The sequence below is a fragment of the Lichenostomus cassidix genome, chromosome 2, assembly GCF_008360975.1.
Source record: "Lichenostomus cassidix isolate B80296 chromosome 2, HeHo_3.0, whole genome shotgun sequence".
NCBI lineage: Eukaryota > Metazoa > Chordata > Aves > Passeriformes > Meliphagidae > Lichenostomus > Lichenostomus cassidix.
The window spans coordinates 124,944,626-124,965,087 of record NC_139482.1 but is presented as its reverse complement, the minus strand read 5'-3'; the positions used below and the strand labels follow the sequence as shown (position 1 = coordinate 124,965,087).

The following is a 20,462-nucleotide window of genomic DNA, read 5'->3' as shown; positions in this document are numbered from 1 at the left end:
TCCTCAGCGCCCCACCGAGGCGGCGAGCGCCCCCTGGCGGCGCCGCGCCCGCCTCGCGCCAGCGCTGTGGGCGATTTGCGGCTCTCGCGTCACAGCCCCGCGTGACGTCACCCTCGCGCGCGCCCGAGCCGCCATGGGCAAGAGCCGCGGCGGGGCCGCCAAGGCCGGCAGCGTGTTCCGCATCGCCCGCAGCGGCGTGCTCAGGGCCAAGGCCAAGGGCAAGGCGCGGCCCGTCACCTCCGGGCTGAAGCAGGTGAGTGCCGCGGCGGGAGGAGGCGCTGGCCGGGCTGCGGCGGCGCCCCACCACGGGGAAGGCCGCGGCCCTGCTGCGGCGCCCGCGGGAGGCCTCGGCCCGGCGGGGTTTCCTCTTAGGCCTCGCAGCGCCGCGGAGGAAGCTCTCCGAACTGATAAACTCGAGCTGTTTGAGGGGCAGTGTGCGTCTGGCCAGGTGCACGATTTTCGCCCTGAAGAAAGGTTTGTATGTGGGTGTCATCATCCGCAAAAGGAGAAGCACAAGAAGTTTATTTGACTAATCTGCAGGCATATGCCACAGAAGACTTCAGGCTGTGCTTGACGGGTGTCCTTTGTGAAGCGTCTGATAGCATCTCGCTGTGTCCTCGGGAATGCGATGCTGAAGGGCGCATCAGCAGTTCAGGGAGTTCGCGTTCATTGGACTGCATTCACAGCCTCACTGAAGGTGTCATTCGGGCTACAGTTTTACAAAATGCCTTGATCCAAACCACCGGGCAAAGTTAATACAACTAACGAGGGGAAGTCCTTCTTCCTTCCATCACGTTCCTGGTCCCGGGAAGGGATCCCTTTGCCGGGCTCTGGGCTATGTTCCCACAGCTCTCCTTGATGCTGGCTCAGGAACTCCTCGCCCACTAGGTGACTCAACTTGCTAAATCAGCAGCAAAAGCAATTATAATTACATTTTGCATTTTTACATGCTGGGTTGGTGAGTTGAACAAACTTAATTATGAATGAATGCAAAGAGAAGTATTTTGGTGGGGAAGAACCAGAAAGGAAGGAGACTTTTCTGATCCAGTAGCTGTTTATTTGCCTCAGCTAACAAGTAAAACTCTGTCAGTGGGATGCAGTGAACAGACCAGCAGTGCACATTGCCAGATGTTTTGCTCTTAATTCCTCTCTGCCCCCTTCTTGCACCTTACATGGGCTGTGGTGCTCTGCAGATACTTCTGTGAGCCAAATGAACACACTAAAGCAATGGAAAAACAAAGAAACAAAACTAATATTGTTATTTTCGTTGTCTGTAGAGCAGCACAGCCCAGAGGAGGGAGAGAGTGGGTCATGGAGCAGGGTGCAGTGCAGGGGAAGAGGGATGGGGTGATCTAAGCAAGAGTTTTCCTCTTGGTAGCAGTGAGTCATTATATGGTATCTTCTCAAGCCCTGCCTCCAACCTGAGGTGTGTGTTCTTTGAGAGTTCAGCTGTCCCTCTAGAAAAGCGTCTATTAATACAAGTAATAAAAGCAGATAATGGCTTATTTTTTCAGTTTGATGCAGTTGAAATCTGCTGAACAAACATAAGTAAATAGTTCATAAAAAATAATAGGCTGCTTCAGATTTCCTTCTGCAAGCCAAAGCCACTTGATGAATTAATCTGATGGACAGACGGGAATGTAACAAACTTTGGAAGAAACAATTTCATGTTGCTGGTGTCGCGTCTCAGTCTAGAGTGTTCTGTATAATAAAGGGAGAAACAGGTTTAAAATCATATTCATGAAAAATCAGTAGCTTGTCAGGAGTAAAATTTTATTCTCTGTGTTTGAAGCTGTATTCTTTAATGCATTAAGCCTTTGGGCTTAATGGGATTTACTTATTATTAAGCAGTATAGGAAGATGCTCAGAAAAAGAATTGTTAAAATACATTTATTCATTAACAGCTAAAAGCCCATTATAACTATTCAGACAACTTTTGATGTAGATACTCATGCTAGCTACAGAGCCTCTTTCTGTGGAGGAGTCCAGCCCAAGTACCTGAGGATATCATGTATCAAAACTGACTGGAACCTTCTAACACCCCTGTGAAGCTGGAAGATGATGACAAGCCCTGGTGGAACAGCTGGTGTTTGTACATCGTGTTACCAACAGTCCATCCACTCTGATCAGAGCTAGGAGCTGGGGCAGCATTTCTCCAGTTACTGTCCCAGTTCAAGTGTTAATCTTAGGCCTGTTTTATCATCCTCATTGCCACTGCTTTCTTAATACTGGTTCTCTTGGTCAGTCAGAATAAATGAATTATTGTTACTGTGTACATGCTCTGAAATTTTGGAGGCTTTGAAAGCAAAATGAATACGTGTAACCATTCACAGTTTGCTCCTGCCTGTTTAAAGTGTTGAGAGGTAAATTACAGGAGTAGCCTTTGGAACAGCAGTATGTATCCTGAAACTTGGGGTTGCCTGAAGACCTATGAGCGTGCTTCTGGAATGTTTGCGATGTAATTGGTCATTACCTGGCTATGATCCTGTTCCAGACTTTGGAAGCAGCAGGTGCTAGGGCTGAGATCAGCTGAATCTTTGCTGCAGTGGTGAGAGTTTATGCCCTCTTGCATCCACCCTGCTCCTCTGCCACAGGTTGTCCCCAGAGTGCAATACATGTCCGTATTCTAGCTCTTCCTCCTTGAAAGCAAGTGTCTTTAATGAAGTAACTTACAAAGGCAGACTTGGGCTAAAAGAGAGGCTGAGGTGCCCAGAGATACACATCCTGCTATGCTACAGCCACACAGCTGATTTAAATACTATGGCAAAACCCATTAGACATTGTTGGCCAGGCCTACAGTATGAACAATTAGGATGCAAGGTGTGATGTTGAAAGGTAAGCTACTGGAAGAAATTCAGAATGGTAAAATCATTTACAAATTGTGTTGGGTTTGAGGGGCTACAGGGGTGGCTTCTTTAAAAACCTGCCAGAAGCCTCCCTCATGTCTGAAAGGGCCAATGCCAGCTGGCTCCAGGACAGGTGTGCCACTAGCCAAGGTTGAGCCTGTCAAGGACTGGCAGTGCCTCTGGATGATGTAGTTAAGAAGCACAGCAGCAGCAGTCAGAACAGAGGACTGAGAATTTGTAAGAGAAACAGCCCTGCAGACACCAAGGTCAGTGAAGGACAGGGAGGAGATGCTCCAGGTGCTGGAGCTGAGATTCCTCTGCAGTATTTGTTTGACAACAAATGAAATTAATTTTCCCCAAGTTGAGTCTGTTCTGCCGATGATGGCAGCTGATGAGTGATCTGTCCCTGCCTTTATCTCAACCCATGAGTCTTTCCTTATATTTTCCTGTCCCCTGTCCAGCTGAAGAAAGCAGTGATGGAGGGGCTTTGGTGGGTAGCTGGCATCCAGCCAGGGTCAGTCCACCAGAGACATGAAGGAAGGAACTCTTCCTGGGACTCCACTCCAGCTAAGAGGAGCTGAGGGTGGTATAGCAGGGCCTGTGAAGCCTGACTTTTGTTTTCTCTGTGTTCTCTTGCCTGGATCACTATGGGCTCCCATTCCAATAGAGCTAGTTTAATTCTTAATTTTAAATTTATCAGTATACAACTAGATGACTTAATGAAGTAACAGATAAAACATACTGAAAAGCATGTAACACTGGCTGAATAATAGTTGCACAAAAATGGGGCAATTTCCCATCAGTGGAATTTTTGTTAAAAATACCAATGTATATATTTTTTTCTCCTCTCCCAGATAAACATTAAAAATGCTGAAAAAGTTAGTGCAATAAATAAAGCATTTGCTGAAGTTCAGAGAGAAATACAGCAGCTATCAAAAGGTACCACAGCAGAACCTCAGAAGACTCAGCAGGTAATTTACCTTTGTAAAAACTGGAGGAGAATGAAAAGAATGTGTGTGTTTAAAGCATTATAATGTGGCTCTAGACTGCAGGCAATTAGCTCGGTTGGTCAGAACACGGTGCTGGTAACACCAAGGTGCTGGGTTCAACCCCCATATGGGCAACTTACTTTAAAGCTGGACTTGATGATCCTTGTGGGTCCCTTGCACCTCACAATATTCTCTGAATCTGTGAATTCATGCAGTTGCTTTAAAGCTGTAATTCCAGTTTTATGAATTTCATTTGTATCATAATGCTGAAACCTGGTTAGCATGTTCAAATGCTATATAACTACTAAAGTAGAGAGAGAAAAGGGCAGGCAGCCTTGCTGAAGCACATTTCAAAAGAATATTTTTAAATTACATTCTAGCTGATTTCTAACTGTTTAACTTAGTCCCAGCTCCATCCCCTTGATTTGAAACTTTGATCTCCACATGAACAGACCGGATGAACCTGGCTGTTGCCTACCTGAAGCACCTGACAGTGCTTTGAAACTTAACAGTTCTGCTTCTCTCTGTTCCCAGTTCCTAAGCCTTCGTGTTACTTCATCAGAAGTACCAACACCTGAAACAGGAATTTCTGCAGTAGAGGTTTTGCCTGCAGCACTTAGGGTTCAAAGCAGTGTTTCACTTGGCTTTGTCTATTTTTTGTCAAGAATTTGTCTATTTTGTCAAGTACAGGCCTACTTGTAGTCTTGCACAAAAATTAATTTACAAAGTTTAATTCCTGACAAGTTCTTCCATATAAATTCTTTATGCTGATGTTATGGGCACAGTTTCAGGGAGAGAAAGCAGCAGTGCCTCAGGATGAGGTGCAGATGAATCCATTCTGGCTGTTGGGGGAAGGTGGAGTTTGGAGAAGTGGACATGACTTCTCAGTGTGCCTGAGGTGATCAAATTTCTGTACAGCTGGGAGCAACAAAAGTGTCAAGTACCTTAAAGAGAGGCTGAGGGAAAAATGAAACATAAGTGACGGTGGTCAGCACAGGATGAGGCCAAGCTAGGATTTCTAGGCAGTTGGAGCCAGTGGTCCTGTCCCTGCTGACTTGTTATTTCTTCCTCCAAGAATCCAGACTTTACCACTGCTCCTGTGCCAGTAGGGCTGTACATGACTATGGTGAATTTGATCACTCAGGCTGTAATAGTGTTTTCTCCAGAGCTGCACAAGTGTTGTTGAGAGCAGTTGTGAACTAAGAGCTGAGTCTGTCTCAGTTGGGCCTTATGTGTTACATTACTGGCAGAACGCTTTGTCTTTCTCCTGAAGCACAAAGCATTTTTTGCTTCTCTCTCAACTTCAGTGTATCTTGTATTCCCCCCAAATTATTAAAGTATGACTGCAAAATTAGCCTAAATTAAATATATAAAAGACAAACTAATCTTCTAGGCAACAGGTATTTATTAGTCTGGGATTTTTTCAAGCAGAATAAAAAGAAACTGCTTTCTACTTTAAACTGAAACTGGTTTGTTTTTCTTTTTTCAGGTTTCCACAAATCCAGAAAAGGAACCAGCAAATGTGGATGCTGCCACAGACCTATTATCTCAGTTGTAATGCAAAATGGACAAAGAAGGGGTTGCAAGAAATAAAAGACCACAAATAGTGATGGTTTTATTTGCACAATTTTATTAAAAAAATCTTGTTAATATACAAGTATTGGCACACTTTAATACAAACTACAAACAGACCTTTCCTATCATCTAGGAAAGTGGAATGTCAGAAGTCAGTGTGAGAAACTTAAAGTGCTAAAACAGAAGGCACTTCACAAAATTGGTTCACTGAAACAATTTAGCATAACTCAAGTTGATACCCTTCACTTTTCAACTTGGCAGTGAAAGCTTCAAAATTGTTTGAAAAGTTAAAAAATAATATAGAAAGCTTCTTGGCAGTAAAGCTTCAAAGAAAATGCTATTAACTGTGAGAAGAAGCCTAATCATTTTTTAAAAAATGATCAAAAGGCTATAAAGTATTTTCACTTTTCTTACTAAAGAAAGGTCCAAACAATTGGGTTACACGGAGAAACACTCGGGTGAAAAAGTGCCAGATTTTTGATAAGAGCCCTTTTTTCTTGTTCTTGAATTTGTTTTGTGAAGTAGTTAAAGGAAGCAAAAGGAAATATACTCCCAGAGTCAGTGAACTAAGAAGTTATACATTCATTATTCAAATACTTAGGTTATGAAGAAGTCTAGAATGTTATAGTTAGAGGTAGATAAGTAGTCTGGTTGACACAATATCTAATAATTTAGTATCTGCACATCAAAGAGATCACAGACTCCTTCATTATCATCCAGGTTAAAGTTGTAGTCATCCCCGGGAGTAGGAGAGAGTCGTAAGAGAGGAAAAACTGTAAAGCAGGAATAGTTTAGTTTAAATTAAAACACTTTTGGAAAATCAGCCCTATCTCATAATTCAGTATGTTTGTCATCAGGGTTAGTCATAATAATTAAAATAGTCTTGATAATCTGACAAGCACACTAGGATACAAATTGTGAATACCTGTACTGCATTCAAGCTAAGGCAGTAAGTGATGTGTCTACCATTTTTTGCTTGGTATTTTACGTCTCTTTGCTGAAATAGAGCAATAGCTGTGGAATATGGCTTTAATTTCTTCTGCAGCAAAGGAGCTCCTGAGCAGCTTTTAAAAACTTTAACCAGAAAGCCATAATTTATATTCCTTTGTCTTGTTACAATATTGCATCTATCAGCCTTCAAGTAAGTAAGGAAGTTAGCATTCTCTATTTCACAGAGGGGAAATGGAGGCTAGCAGTTTGCGCACTGCATTTCAAACATGGGCTCAAAACTGTCTTTGTGGGAGAATGCATGAAGAAAAGGCTCAGCCCTTACTCTGCACTGTAGGAACTCTTAACAGAGTGTAGATGAGTTGGGCACACTGTCCCAGCTGTAGAAGTGGCTGTTTCTGTGTTAACCACATTTTGGCACATTCACAGAATCCCATCTTGCCCCTCTGATCTTATAACCACATCTCTTTCTGGATGAGCCCTGAGGTGGTCTGCTTAAGGGGCAGATATTAGCACAGACCTTACAGGATACAGGGCAAAAGGAACAAAGTGAGCTGAGTTCACCTCTTTGCCTGGCATCTCAGTGGGAGTGGCAGAGAGGTAGGCAGCACAGGAACTCTAGTAGCTGTGGTTCAGTGCTGCACTCATATGGCCTAAGAGGTGCTAGAGCAGAAATGGGTGACGTGTTGCGTTTGTGTACCACAGCTAGCTGTGGATCAAGTCTGCATCCAGGCCTATAACTGTTCTGAAAAACTCAAAACACCTGCACGAAGCTTTAGGCAGGACAGAATTAAAACAGAATTTTTTTTTTTTTTAAGGCAGCACGCTAGTCATCAGCTTGTTCTTTTTTTGTCCCTAACTTAAGGACTGGTGGGTTATTCATGCATGTAAGTGCTTGTTGGATTAATGTTTTCATATTTCATTAAGGTTTTTGACTGTTAAATAAAACTGTTGCAGGGAATAGAGAGGGGAGCAAAGACAAGAGTGACAGAGGAGGCAACATGGGAAAGAAATAGTTTCATACTGACTCTTGGCATCAGATTTAACAGATGCCTCTTTAAGTGCTGTTCACACAAAAACCATGCTGCTACTTGTGATTAGTAGAAAAGATGCTAAATACTTACCATCAGAAGACATGAGTTCATCAATAATATCTCCACTGATATTTCCTGTGAAAGACAGGAGCACATGCTTTATGTATGTGGGGGTTTTGGTACACGTTGATAGAAGTCAACACATTCTTTGCATTAAAACACTGAATTGCCAAGTACACTATGGCTCATGTAGTGTAGGAGCTGCAGAGATAGCATGCCATGTACATGTAAAATAGATTTATCTTTGTATCCCTCAGTTTTCCCCCCCCAATACATTTTTCCCACTAAATCTCTTATAACCCAAGAGCCATATACAACATGAAGCTTATTTGTTGGCAAAGAAACTCATTGGCTCAAAATGAGTGTGCTCTTCAGAGCTGCCTCAGTGGCTTCATAGGGCGGTAAGAGAAGCCTATTTATTCCTTTGTGTAACTCATTGGTAACTTGGTCACAAAGAAGGGCTCAGGAAACCAGTAAAAACAGGAACTACTGCTTCCTACCTGCAGGCTCCTCCATCTTTGCAATGTCAAATGAGTTTGGCTTGAGAATACAGTTGACATCCAGAGGCAGCAAGCTCTGGTAGTCACTGGAGCTGGCTGAGGCTTGGGCACCTTCTCCGGACAGACTGGGGTACAACTCTGGCTCCGGAAGGCTGGAGTAAGGGGCTGCAGGGGCTGCGCTGTCCTGCTGGGCACTGCCATCTGCACAGACAGGAAGGTGTGGTATAAGTCTGTTATGGTGAAACAGAACACAAAGCACCTGCCCCCAGCTTTGTCTTTGGAGGAGAACATGGCCAATGTCTGGGATTGGGTGAGAGGAGTTTTCCCCTTCCACAGTCATAACTTAATTGTCAATTAATTAAAGATTAATAAATGAAGGTTAATCAGGACTCTTCAGAAATGCAGTTGTAATACTCACAGCATTTTCTTAAATCTTTTCCTATTACCTATTAATTTACTATTACTATGAAAAAAATACCTGATACTCAGGCAGCATCTCACTGTGACTATGTGGAAGAAGGTAAGTGACCTTGTGGCACAGAAGCTGGAACTGGTGCTTGTATTATCAGTCTCATTAAAAGATACATGTTCAAATCATATCCTCCGTCAGCTGTTTGCAATTTTGCTCCATACTGCATTCTGGAGAAGCACCTCAGAATAATTAACAGGATTACATCCAAAACCTGTTCAGGGTAAGATGATAAGCTCTGAGGGAAGCATCTATTTCACCAGATAGAAGAAGAGATGTCTCTGTAACCTGCTGAGAACTGTTACTAACTAACTACTTGGAGTTGTTTCTTAATAGACAGCTGCTGCCCCGTGCAAATTCTTGATCTTTCCTTTGTCTACCCCCTTTCTTAACAGTTTCCTCTTTCCCTCCAGCTGCCTTCCTCCCCCACCCACTAGAGTTAGGAAAACCCCTGGATCCACCTGATGGTGTGTCCGCAACTGCTGTTTGTGGTAACTCCTGTGCTTGGTTCAGGTCATGTTCTGGGGGATTTGGAGGAGCTGTGGCTGGTTTAAGTGGAGTCGCTGAAGCTGCAGGTTGAGATGGGGGCTGTGCAAGGTCATCAGGCGGAGGAACTGGAAACACCGTGGGCTTGGAGGAGCTTGACTCTTTATTTATAAGCAGCACATGGATAGGTCCTGAACTACTTTTAAGATTGATCTGGTATTTCTTCTGTCCATTCTGTCCCTGTAAAGGTGGTGTATTATCAAAGGTACTGTTCCTTGAGAACTTGGAACTGTACAAGGTAATGAAGACTAAAATCAGCTGTTTTAGTCCTCAACAAAAAGAAAAACAAACAAAACAAAACCCAACATCACAGCTTCTACCTTGGGTCCTGCAGAGAACCTTACCATTGCCTGAACTGATTTCAGCAGAGATGGACAAAGATAGCACCACTGATCAGCTTCATGGCTCTAGCCTTGGATGCTTTACCATATTAGACTGTGCTTAACCTCACTAAAAATAGCTTGTGAAACTTCTCAGGTGAATTTCAGCCTTCTATAAGCACAGTGGCTATCATGCTTCATACAATGCTCTCTCCCAACTACGTAAACACTAAAACCAAGCACTGCAACAACAACAACAACAACAAAAAACGTTAAAGATGGACAGACGTAAATAATTTGGCCTTCTACTTTAATAATGCAAATTTAGTCCTTTTGGCTAAAGCGAGACTGCAGTCTGTTTCTCTATCCAGTCTAGTACCATGAGACTAAATCTAAATTAAATCTAAACTAAATCTAAAGGGCTTTTTTGTAAGAGGGACATTTTAACAATGTAACAGAGAGGACACTTGACACATAAAAGTCACTGAGTTCTCAAGAAAATTCATGAAAACAGCATTATTTTCAAAGTTGCAACATTTAAAAGCAAGACAGAAGAAGAAACCCACTAGTGTATCGTGGTTTTAATAGAAGACACAGTTACCATTAGTCTATCTACATGTACAAAACCCACTTTTTTCCATTCGGCCTCTCTTCTCAACTGAAACAATCCTAATCTTTTCTCCCCCTCCTCTTGTACATGGATAGAGATAAATCCTCTACTCTAAAATAGCTCTCCTTTTCCACTATTGCTCTAGAACACTTCGGCAAACAAGAAACAAGTACATACCATTTCAGGTCTAGGTACTTCTAACTGTGTACCAAAAGGTGCTTGAATTGCTAGAAGTGTATCTCCTGGTCAAACAGCAATTTTAAAAAAGTGTTAAGTGTATTTTTCTGAAGTCTTGCATAGTATCCACTCAACGGAGACATGGAAATTCTTTAAGGCCACTTAAAGAACTGCGTAATTTAGCATATATAAACTTGTGGTAGGACATGCATAGTCTCTGTAAGATCCAAGTATATTGCATAATATAAAACACAGAATTCCAATACTTAGATCATAGTTGCAAAAATGTTTTCTCTCAACAGTACAAGATTGGCCATTTTCTTCACCTGTTTGTCTTCTAGTTTTATATATAATATAAGGTGAAAATATTTAACTAGCTCCTTTTTGGCACAGAATCAAAAAATCATTTAGGTTGGAAAAGACCTCCAAGATCATAGACTCCAGCCTTTGACTGATCACCACCTTGTCAACTAGACCATAGCACTAAGTGTCATATCCAGACCTTCCTTGAACACCTCTATGGATTATGACTCCACCACCTCCCTGGGCAGCCTTCATTTATACAGGATCACAAGCTCTGTCTGGCCACAGTTGCCACCAGAAAATGGTAAGAAATTTGGATCTTCCTGGTTCTTTTGGAGGGCTGAACCAACATGTCCTGTCTCTGATTCTATTAACGGCCCATGGCAAGCTACTGAAAAGTATAAATATCAAAAAAGACACACAAAATCAGGACTCCAGCTGAGCTTCCATTCTATACAATCTGTGACTACAACTAGAAAATGCCAGAACTTGGTAGTCATGAACATTATGAGACATTTGTCTAGTACTGATCACTATTGAGTACTTCTAAATTCAGAATTCTTGCAGGGAAAAAGCAGTTTAGTTAGCAAGATATTTTTCAAGAAATCCCTCACTTTAGAAATACAGCCTAGCAGCAACTTACCATTGAAGCAGTTGCAGATATCTTCATGGGTGACATATGAAAATGTAATTTATGTCAAGGAACATTTTCCTTAAAGCAATATAAAACTGGTATGTGTTTAAAAGAAGTTTGTCCAAACTGAGCCTAAACTATAAAGTTGTTATTGTTAGAGATGTAATCAAGGAATTATTTTTGACCTTCAGAATGGCTCGTTACAAATAACAAAAGTTCTGTGTTTAAAAAAAAAATCTGTGTCTGCAAAGAAAATACAAAAAGAAAAATAGTTGTTTAGCTAGAACAAGAGATTCTTCTAAAAAAGGAGAACATGTAAAATCTTGTTTGGAAGAATACCATTTACCTTGCAAACTTGACAATACAGAATTTAGGTATGTATCAGCATTTCCCAGAATCACACAAAAATACTGCTAGAGGGAACTTCAGAATTCATCTGCCATCCCACTCCTCTCCCTCAAGGCAGGATCCACTGTTCACACATTCCAGACAGATGTTTGTCTTTCCTCTTCTGCAAAACTTCCAGTGACAGATACTCAAACACCTCCCCGGGGGATCAATTTCAGTGCTAGCTCTCCCAAAAGGAAAGTTTCTTCTAACATTTAACCTCAATCTCCTTTGCTAAAAAATCCATTTTACAGAAATGGTTTCTGCACAGAAACTCCAGTGATTTTTAAGTACTCATCACAAGTATTATAAATAAAAGGGCACTTTCCTGCTCCCAATCTCAGGTGTCTATTTTGCTCAATATTTTGCAAGACAGCTAAACACATGCTTATAAGCAATGCAGCTGGAACTCTCTGGTGTTTATATGCAGGATTTTTTTTCCAGTTTGGAACCCAACAAGCTTCAAGACTTTGTTAACTCAATTTATCTTGGGGTGATAGCTTAATCTTTTCAAAAGAATGAAGCAACAAAAAAGATTCATGTAAAGCACTGGTAACAAAGTACAAATTCAAGTTCTATAAAGCAATATAATTAGTTTCAAGTAAGACACCAGGATAATACTGTTGACCTAAAAGTTACTGCCGCATACACACACACACACACACACACACGTGTGTGTGCTAATTATTTTCATGTTACCAAGCACAGTCACAGAAGTTCAAAAGTCATGTAAATAAGATTTTAATCTTCTTTTGTTGAAGCAAAACCTGAAAAAATACTTGCTTTACCTTGCTTCTGGATAAAATGGGCTACATTGTACTTAATCCATTACCTACATTTTAACTGTCGTTTTAATTCTAGTTCCAAAATGCACACAATTAATTTAAAAGGATATTGGTGGTTTGTAGAATCATCCATGACGTTCTTGATACTCTGCTGAAGCCACAGTTTTTGCTGATCCAATTCTTTTTCTTTTAGCTCTAAATCTTCAATTTCAGCTTCCAGATATCTCAGCCTGTCTATGACTTCTTTTGTATTGCAGCCAGCACCTACTCCTCTTAAAAAGGTATAAAGGTGCATGAAACCACAAGTGAAAATCTAAAGCAAACACACAATGATAATTTCTTACGATATTTGCAACATTTGGAAAATCTACTAATATTCAATATAAAGGAAATTAGCATTTACCCTCACAGTAGTGTTTTAACAGAAAAAAGAAAATTATTAACTTTAGATCAAATTTTCTTCTTTCAGAATGCAGTTCTTTTCTGTGTTGGAACTGGCCTTTTTGCAGGCCCTTTCTCCTTCCCCAGTAATTCTTATCTTGAGCTTTTCCCTTCAGAGATCTAATAGAAAACAGGCACAGACTGTGGGAGGGCAGGTAGGTCAAGACAGTGTGTCCTGACACCCCTCCCAGATTCATTCAGTGTGAAGTTTTCAACTACAAGTGCTAGTTATTAAGTACCACTACAAGTTTTCTGGAAGTTTCTCTTCTGTATGCATTACCTTGTGTCTTTGATACATAAAATCAAGTTTAAAGGGAAGACAAATACAGTTCATTTGCAATTTTATTGTAATTCTACAATGCCATATTGCTCATTGATAAGTACAATGTTAATTTCATGGTGTCATATCTAGTCAGAAGAACTATAAAGAGGCAATTTTTGTTGCTCTTAGGCATGTGAAAATTTGCAGAATTGATGTAACTTACTTCCACTGAATGCTGTTTTTTGACTTCTTCTCAATGAGATCAATCCCCTCCAAAACGTTGGTGATATCATAGATCCTTCTCTTCTGCCTCACAGCAAGTGTATCAGCAGCCTGTAGAGAGAACAAATATCAGCAACTTGCACGCTGAGGGAAAAGACAGTTAAGCCACTCCCTTGGAAAAATGCCATCTAATGTCATTCCAAAGGTAGAAGGTTCCACGCTTCAAGAGCAGATACTCCATCATGAATTCTGAGTTCAGCACCTGCACCACAAAGCACCAGGAGCAGTCACCTGGCTCAGGGCCAGCAGCCATCCCCCAACAGAGAGGGGAGCTCAGGCGGCTTGCAAAGACCGTGGTCAGAACTTGGAGCACGTTCAGCTGCATGGAGGGGCTTGCCATGCTCCTTCTGCAGGGCAGGAAAAGGCATGGAAGGCAGGCAGCAACACCCTGCCGTGGGGCAAGCCTCTGATACAAAGAACATACTAAGTTTATCATTGCTCCCACTGACACTCGAGGTATTACAGCCTTTGTTTGGGTTCAGTGGTGCCAGGATACAAAACAACAAGGCTGTAATTTCATAAGGTGGCTGCAGGAGAGCTGCAGTATTTCAAGCCAGCATTGTCCTCACACAAATCCACCTCACAGCGTAAAAGGGCTCACTGGATTTGTCACACTGAGCAGCAGGACCCTGGTACAGCTCCCAGGGATGTTGCTGCTGACACACAGGTAGCTGTGCAGTCTGAGGGCTGTCACACCTCACCACTCTAAGCAAAGCAGTGGCAGGCACAGGCAACTGCTTCTTGCCTTACTTCTCTCCATGGTGACGTTCATGCAACTGATGCAAAGAGTTAAGATAAAATAAGCAAATCAGCTAGTCATGCCTTCCACACCTGAAAAACAGCTCAAGTTCAAAGAATACTCACTAAAAGGATGGAAAACAAAGAGAAGTCTGACTGTCCAGTTAATCAGGACACTTAAATATAATGATTACATGGGATTGTATGTATTAAACATATAAAAAGAGAAGAAAAATAAAGAGACGGGTAGGCAAAGACTTCTGAATTTTAACTAATGCATTAAGTCAAATAATTTCTACTACAAGAACATATTGATTTATTTCAGTTTGTTCCAATAATCTATTAAATGTACGCTTTTCATAAGCAGCCTATATGAAGGGTACAACTTGAGACAACCATAACTTGGAAGGAAAACCAAATTTCTTTGCTTAATAGTACAATTAACATTTTGCTACTGAAGTAAAATTGAAAGGATAAAAAAAAAGAACAGAGATTAAAAAAATACTCTAATAGTCATGTAGTATAAACATTGCTCTTTCTCCTTGACAGTGATCTATCCACTAAACACTGTTTCTGCTGATACCATTAGCAGCATTTATCTTCTATGTGGTCTTCTGCATGAGGCTTTCAAAATATTTTCTTATCTAACAAAACAAAATACATGTAAATATATATAAAGTGCACAGTTCAGTTCCTTCCAAGGAAACAGGCTCTTGGATCTCTTGTTTCAGTAGGTATGCACCTGCTACCTTAATCTGCTAGTTTTGCTGCATACATACACACTGCTTCCAAGGACTGCAAGAGAACCTTAAAAATCTAACAAGAGACAAAGCTGATGCCACTTGCACAATGTTTAATCAGCACCCCATACACCTCACAGTCTTCAGTTATTCTACAAGCTGTTTACATTATTCAGTGCAAGGAATGGACATCACACACTTGGCTGCTATTCAATTTTCTGCTTTTTTCCCATTGCTTTACATATTGACCTAGGACTTAGTCTACCACTCATGGTTTGAACAATGAAGAAACTGCTCTGGAGACAGATTTCATTACCTCTTGAGATTTTCCCAAAGACCTGTCTACAAAATATAAACTCTTTACTAATCTTAATGTATTTTCAAACTGTACTGGTAGCAGAAGATACCAATGTACATAAATTTGGAACTATCAAACCAAAGCTTAAGTTTAAAAAAAAAAAAAGTCACTTTTTCTAAGTGTCCAATTTCAGATTTTTCAATGTTGAATTGTTCCACTCTAAATGCTATTGCATTTTGTATGCCTAAAGCACAGTTCCCATGAACACCAGCAGCAGATTCATCACTACTGCAATCCCAGCTCCAGATCGCCAGGAGAGGGGTTCATTTCATAGGAAAATGAATGACACAGTTACATATGTATTTGGCTTGATTAGCCTAGTATAGAATTCAATCACTGCTATGAAGTTCAACTACTTACAACAACATTCACTAGCTTTCTGGTATTGAACTTGTAATCTAATTATCTTTTAAAAATTTCAGAGATATTTTAAAAAGCAGTTGAGAAGTTTCTCCTTGACATTCTAGCAGTTATCAATATGATACCTTCTGACAGGTACATGGGTCAGAAATTAAGTTCAGCCCTCCATGCAAACTATGCACTAATAATTCAAATAATTAAAAGAGCTTCCTGGGACAAATCTCCTGTTGTCAAAAACACTGTTGAAACTCATCATTTCTCTGTCTGTGTCAAGGAAGGGATATCTACAACAATGGCCCTGCTAACATGCGTGGATGTTGCTTCCACATTCCGAGTTCTTTCATAAAATCTTTCTAACATAAAGCCGATGAACTGGAGTCATTCCTCCTAATAGCTCCTCATACTTTCACGTATGTATTCAAGTTAAGCATTACGTGAGTGTCTCATAGGTTCAGAGCTGGAATAAAGTATCTAAGAGCTGTGGTTCTATGTACATTCCGATCCTGCAACTCCTGGAATACAGAAAATTCAGCACAGTTTCAGCTGCAGGCACACACGCATACACATGCCCAGAAATATGAAAGAAAGGCCAGGCAAAGGGCAATCGAGAGTTTGTGCCCCCACACAACTTCATTGCTCCCTGGGAGCTGACAAAAGGCAGCAGAAATCATCAGCTGCAAATTGGCTGTGTTAGCCCTGGAGTGCAGAGGAACTTGATAGAGCACCATGGCAGTCATGACTGAGGACTTTAACAAAGCACAGGAGCCAGCAATGCCTGCTTGCTCTCCATGTGTCAAAGGAAAAGAGATCCTGCATCTTCTGAATTCTGCCCATACCACATGACAACATCTTCTCCCCAAGAGGGCTGTCAACAGTTTGGCGAGAGTTTTAAATTGAATGGTCAAATTGTATGTAAAAGTACTGAATATCACTGCACACAGGAACACTAAGGGAATGTAAAATCTAATAGATGGGCTCTTCTTCTGTGGAGGATGGCAAGTGTAAGGCAGTTGTTATTTGCCCCTGACCTATATACTTCTAAAACAAGTAGATTTTAGAATACCTCATGTTTTGCACTGATGATCAGAAACAATACTCAACCATCCCTAGAGCAGGGATGGCATTCTGCTAGAAACAAAGCCCACTTAAGAAATTAAGGCAGAAGCAACTGTATACTATGAAGAGCTTCCATCCACTCTTGCTCTTTTTCTCTCTTCCCTGCAATTCATGGATTCCTGCAGATAGAAACTTAGTTTTCTTTCCCTTCTATATATTCCCCTAATGTTTTAAGCTTAATTCCATAACTAGATTTCTTTATACAGGGCAATTCAGTGCCAAGTATGCAATTATTTTAGAACAGCTGTTTAATTTTAAAGTAAATGTAAAATTCTCACTTCCACTCCCACAGTTTCTCAGATGTTACCAGAGAAGCATCCAGCACTAAAACATTTTCACAGTTTCCTTACAGCCTGCTAAACTATAATTACAGATCACCAGAAAATGTCTCATAGAACAGATTTTCCTTCTCAACTGCTAAATCACAAAGCTAGAAGTTCACCTGTTTCCAAATTTTATTTTCTTCCCAGTGCTGGTTTTGCTACAGAAATACTGATCAGCAGCACAACATCAGATAGTCAATACCAGTCAGCAGGGAGACACTTAGAGATGTTCCCTGCACTAATCATTTCTTGGAATGCTCTGTTCCATTTCAAGACTGTCCTGTTCTTCAGTTCGCTGAGCACACTGACATAACACAAACACACATGCTGGTCTTCATTTTTCCTTAGATATATGGCTTATTTATGAGAAAGCCAGTTTCTGCAATGTATGTTCTGACTCACTGCTTATGAAAGTACCAACAATTTATGCACTGCAGTTAGTATTTAATTTCAACAAACGGTAACCTGCAATTCAGACACCACTCTCCAATATGTCTTGAGCAAAAATGTCTGTGACTGGGTGCAACGCCCACTTCACTTTTCCCTGGCTATGAACCCTTGCATTCTCTCTGAGTAGGTACCTTTTCCACTAAAGAGAACAAGAAACATTGTTCCATCTTGTTACAAAGCAGAACTTTATTGTTCACATCAATCTTCTCTGGCACTTTAAGCCAAGCATTTTGGCCTCATGTCTTACGAACTGAGTATGTTTTGCTTCTCAGATTGACCTAGAACATCTCTCAGGACATGAAAGACAATAAAGGAAGCTGAAAAACGATCCCAAAGACCTGGATTTCTTAATTTTGTTTTGCTAAAGAAAGAGGCACTTGATAATAAGAAGCTCATCAACTTGTCCAGACTACAGTATAATTGAAGGAGGAATATAAAACCTATCAGTGTCCTCTTTTCTGAACAGGGATGAGCAAAAAAATCTCTGAGAACACCATTCACCTCCTGGGGCCCATTAAGAGTAATCAAAAAACAGGTCAGTTTTTCAGAAAGGACTTTAACCAAAGCACCAAGCCAGCCTCTTGCTGCACTTAGCTGAACACCTCAGCCATTCACTGACCACCTTAACCAGCCTGGTTAACACAGCCTGGCCCTGATGTTCTGCACCCCAACAACCCAGAGGGCCTGAGTTCCTGGGCCAGCACGGCAGCACGGTCCAGGGACCTGGCAGGACAGAGTGCCAAGGATCCCTCCTGCAACACTGTGACCTCCTGGCATGAGGACCTGGGCAAGGTGGGCTGGTCCCAAGGCATCACTGGAAACGCTCCAGCTGCTGCAGCCCAACACCCTCACGCCTTGGAGACAGCAAGCTGGCTGCAGAGCTGGGTGAGATGATTTGTCACTCACATGCCAACCCAGCTTCTTTCACTCACACATAACAGAAAGTATAAGGCAGCAATGGTCTAGTTTTCACCATTGTTTTCTTTTGCTAAAAGGACATCGGGGGGGCAGGCAAGAAACAGGTTTTAACAGCAGCCCATACACTGAGTGCAGAGAGCAACATAGTGCAGTAAAAAAAAAAAAATTACAGAATTATTAGGGCTGGAAGGGACCTCTGGAGATCATTTAATCCAATCCCCTTAATCCTTTAGGTGACCAAGGCAGCGTCACCTAAAGCAGGTGCACAGGAACTCATTCAGGTGGATTTTGAATGCCTCCAAAGAGGGAGATTCTACAGCCTCCCCGGGCAGCTGTTCCAGTGCTCTGCCACCCTTCAAGTAGAGAACTTTTTCCTCGTGTTGAGGTGAAACTTCTTGTGCTTTAGTTTACCGCCACTGCTCCGTGCCATGTCAGTGGGCACCACCAAAGAGTCCGGCACCATCCTCTTGGCATGCACCTACAAGATACTTATATGCACTGATGAGACCTGCTCTCAGCCTTTTCTTCTGTAGACTAAACAGGCTCAGCTCCCGCAGTCTCTCCTCATAAGAGAGATGCTCCAGGACGCCTCAACACCTTTGCAGCCCTCTACGGGACCCTCTCCAGTAGCCCCTTGTCCTTCTTGTACTGAGGAGCCCAGAACAGGGCATAGTAAATGAAACCACCCTCACTAGGTTAAACTTAACGCACGGCACCCATTATAAAGAGCCGAAAGGCGTATTTTAGCCGATCGCGGCGGCTGCCAGCCATCACCGGGCACTCGCAGCCCACCAGCAGCCGGGAGAGAGGGAAGGAAGGAGGGAAGGATGGAAGGAAAGAGGGAACGAGAGAAGGGAGGGAGGGAGGGAAGGGAAGGAAGGGAAGGAAGGGAAGGAAGGGAAGGAAGGAAGGAAGGAAGGAAGGAAGGAAGGAAGGGAAGGAAGGAAGGAAGGAAGGAAGGAAGGAAGGAAGGAAGGAAGGGAGGGAGGGAGGGAGGGAGGGAGGAAGGAAGGAAGGAAGGAAGGAAGGAAGGAAGGAAGGAAGGAAGGAAGGAAGGAAGGAAGGAAGGAAGGAAGGAAGGAAGGAAGGAAGGAAGGAAGGAAGGAAGGACCGTCCCCCGCAGCGCGGCGGGCCCTGCGCTCGGCCGCCCCCCGCCCTCGCACCGCTTTGAGGTCCAGCACGCCGTCCTTGGCCTCCTGCAGCAGCGACACGAACTTGGTGGTCAGCAGTCCCAGGCTCTTCTCGTGGCGGCTGCTGCCGCCGCCCGCCGCCTCGGCCGCCGCGGCCATGCCGCCCGCGGGGCCACGTGTCGCCACCGCCGCAACGGCCGAGCGGGAGCGCGGCCCCGGGCCCAGCGGCAGGGGCGGCGCTGCAGGAAGTGACGCCGCCGCCGTTGCCTGGACACCGGCGCGCTGCGGCCGCGGGGCGAGGGGCTGCCCGGGGGACGGGCCCGGCCCTGGCCTCCTCCGAGCGGGACAGGGCGAGAGAGGGATCGCGCTTGGCTGGGTCGGGCCGCTCCCGCCTTTCGCTCAGGCGCCCCCGGACGGGCAGCGTAGGCCGGCAGTCGGCCAGATGCGTCCCGCGAGCCTGCCTGTCCCCGCCACGACAGCTCCTGGTAGTTCATGTCACTGTTTGCGTTTGACATAAAAGCGTTTAGATTAATTGTAAGCGATGTTCTCACGTCGTCCCAGGCCAGGCACAGGACGCGGTGATGGTCTGGCCAGAAGCACAGGGAATTTTGGATGCTAACCCAGTCCCTTCCACTGGTGTCCAAATATACTCGGCCTTAGTTCAGGTACACCTCTTCCCCTCAGTTACCATCGGATAAAAGCAGAGACGCCTTGAAGTCCATAGTGTCTAAGCTTTCAGGGGATGCACTTGCAGAAGAGCAGAGCCTCAGCTGCCCACCACACTCGGCAGGGCAGCAGGGAACCTGCCAAGGCACACGGCAGCTGCTCCTGGGGCGAGGGTAACACAGTCTCTCTGGACTGCAATCACAGCCCTTCTGGTCTCAAGTCACACACGGGAACTTCCTGATAACACACTAAATTTTGATAGAAACAGATAATTGTCTTGTCTGGAAATGAAAAAATCTAATGGAATTGATTTTAAATTGCCATGATTAATGCCTTGCATCTGACAAGGTCAGCGTTCCCATTTTGACGTTTTTATTTATTGATTTATATCTTTCAGTCATGTTGGGTTGAAATTTATCTTTGTGAATAGGTACATTTGATACAGCTTTCACCTGCACCACATCTTTATTATTTTACCATTTTGAAGGTAAAATC

At 42.9% G+C, this 20,462-nt stretch overlaps 2 protein-coding genes across 2 annotated transcripts; one reads left to right on the top strand and one right to left on the bottom strand.

Moving 5' to 3' along the window:
* The first annotated feature begins 95 nt into the window (after positions 1 to 95).
* RBIS (ribosomal biogenesis factor) lies at positions 96 to 5,492 on the top strand. The gene is made up of 3 exons (XM_085053124.1): positions 96 to 253; positions 3,701 to 3,817; positions 5,325 to 5,492. Exons 1-3 carry the CDS (start codon positions 134 to 136, stop codon positions 5,391 to 5,393), a joined length of 306 nt encoding a protein of 101 aa, XP_084909250.1. The 5' UTR covers positions 96 to 133; the 3' UTR covers positions 5,394 to 5,492.
* E2F5 (E2F transcription factor 5) lies at positions 5,446 to 19,541 on the bottom strand. Its single transcript, XM_085053123.1, has 9 exons — positions 19,335 to 19,541; positions 13,110 to 13,219; positions 12,294 to 12,455; positions 11,021 to 11,064; positions 10,075 to 10,139; positions 8,883 to 9,147; positions 7,953 to 8,153; positions 7,483 to 7,527; positions 5,446 to 6,183 (listed from the first exon to the last, which is right to left on the bottom strand). The coding sequence occupies exons 1-9, from the start codon at positions 19,458 to 19,460 to the stop codon at positions 6,074 to 6,076; spliced, it is 1,128 nt and encodes a 375-aa protein (XP_084909249.1). The 5' UTR covers positions 19,461 to 19,541; the 3' UTR covers positions 5,446 to 6,073.
* Positions 19,542 to 20,462: the final 921 nt, after the last annotated feature.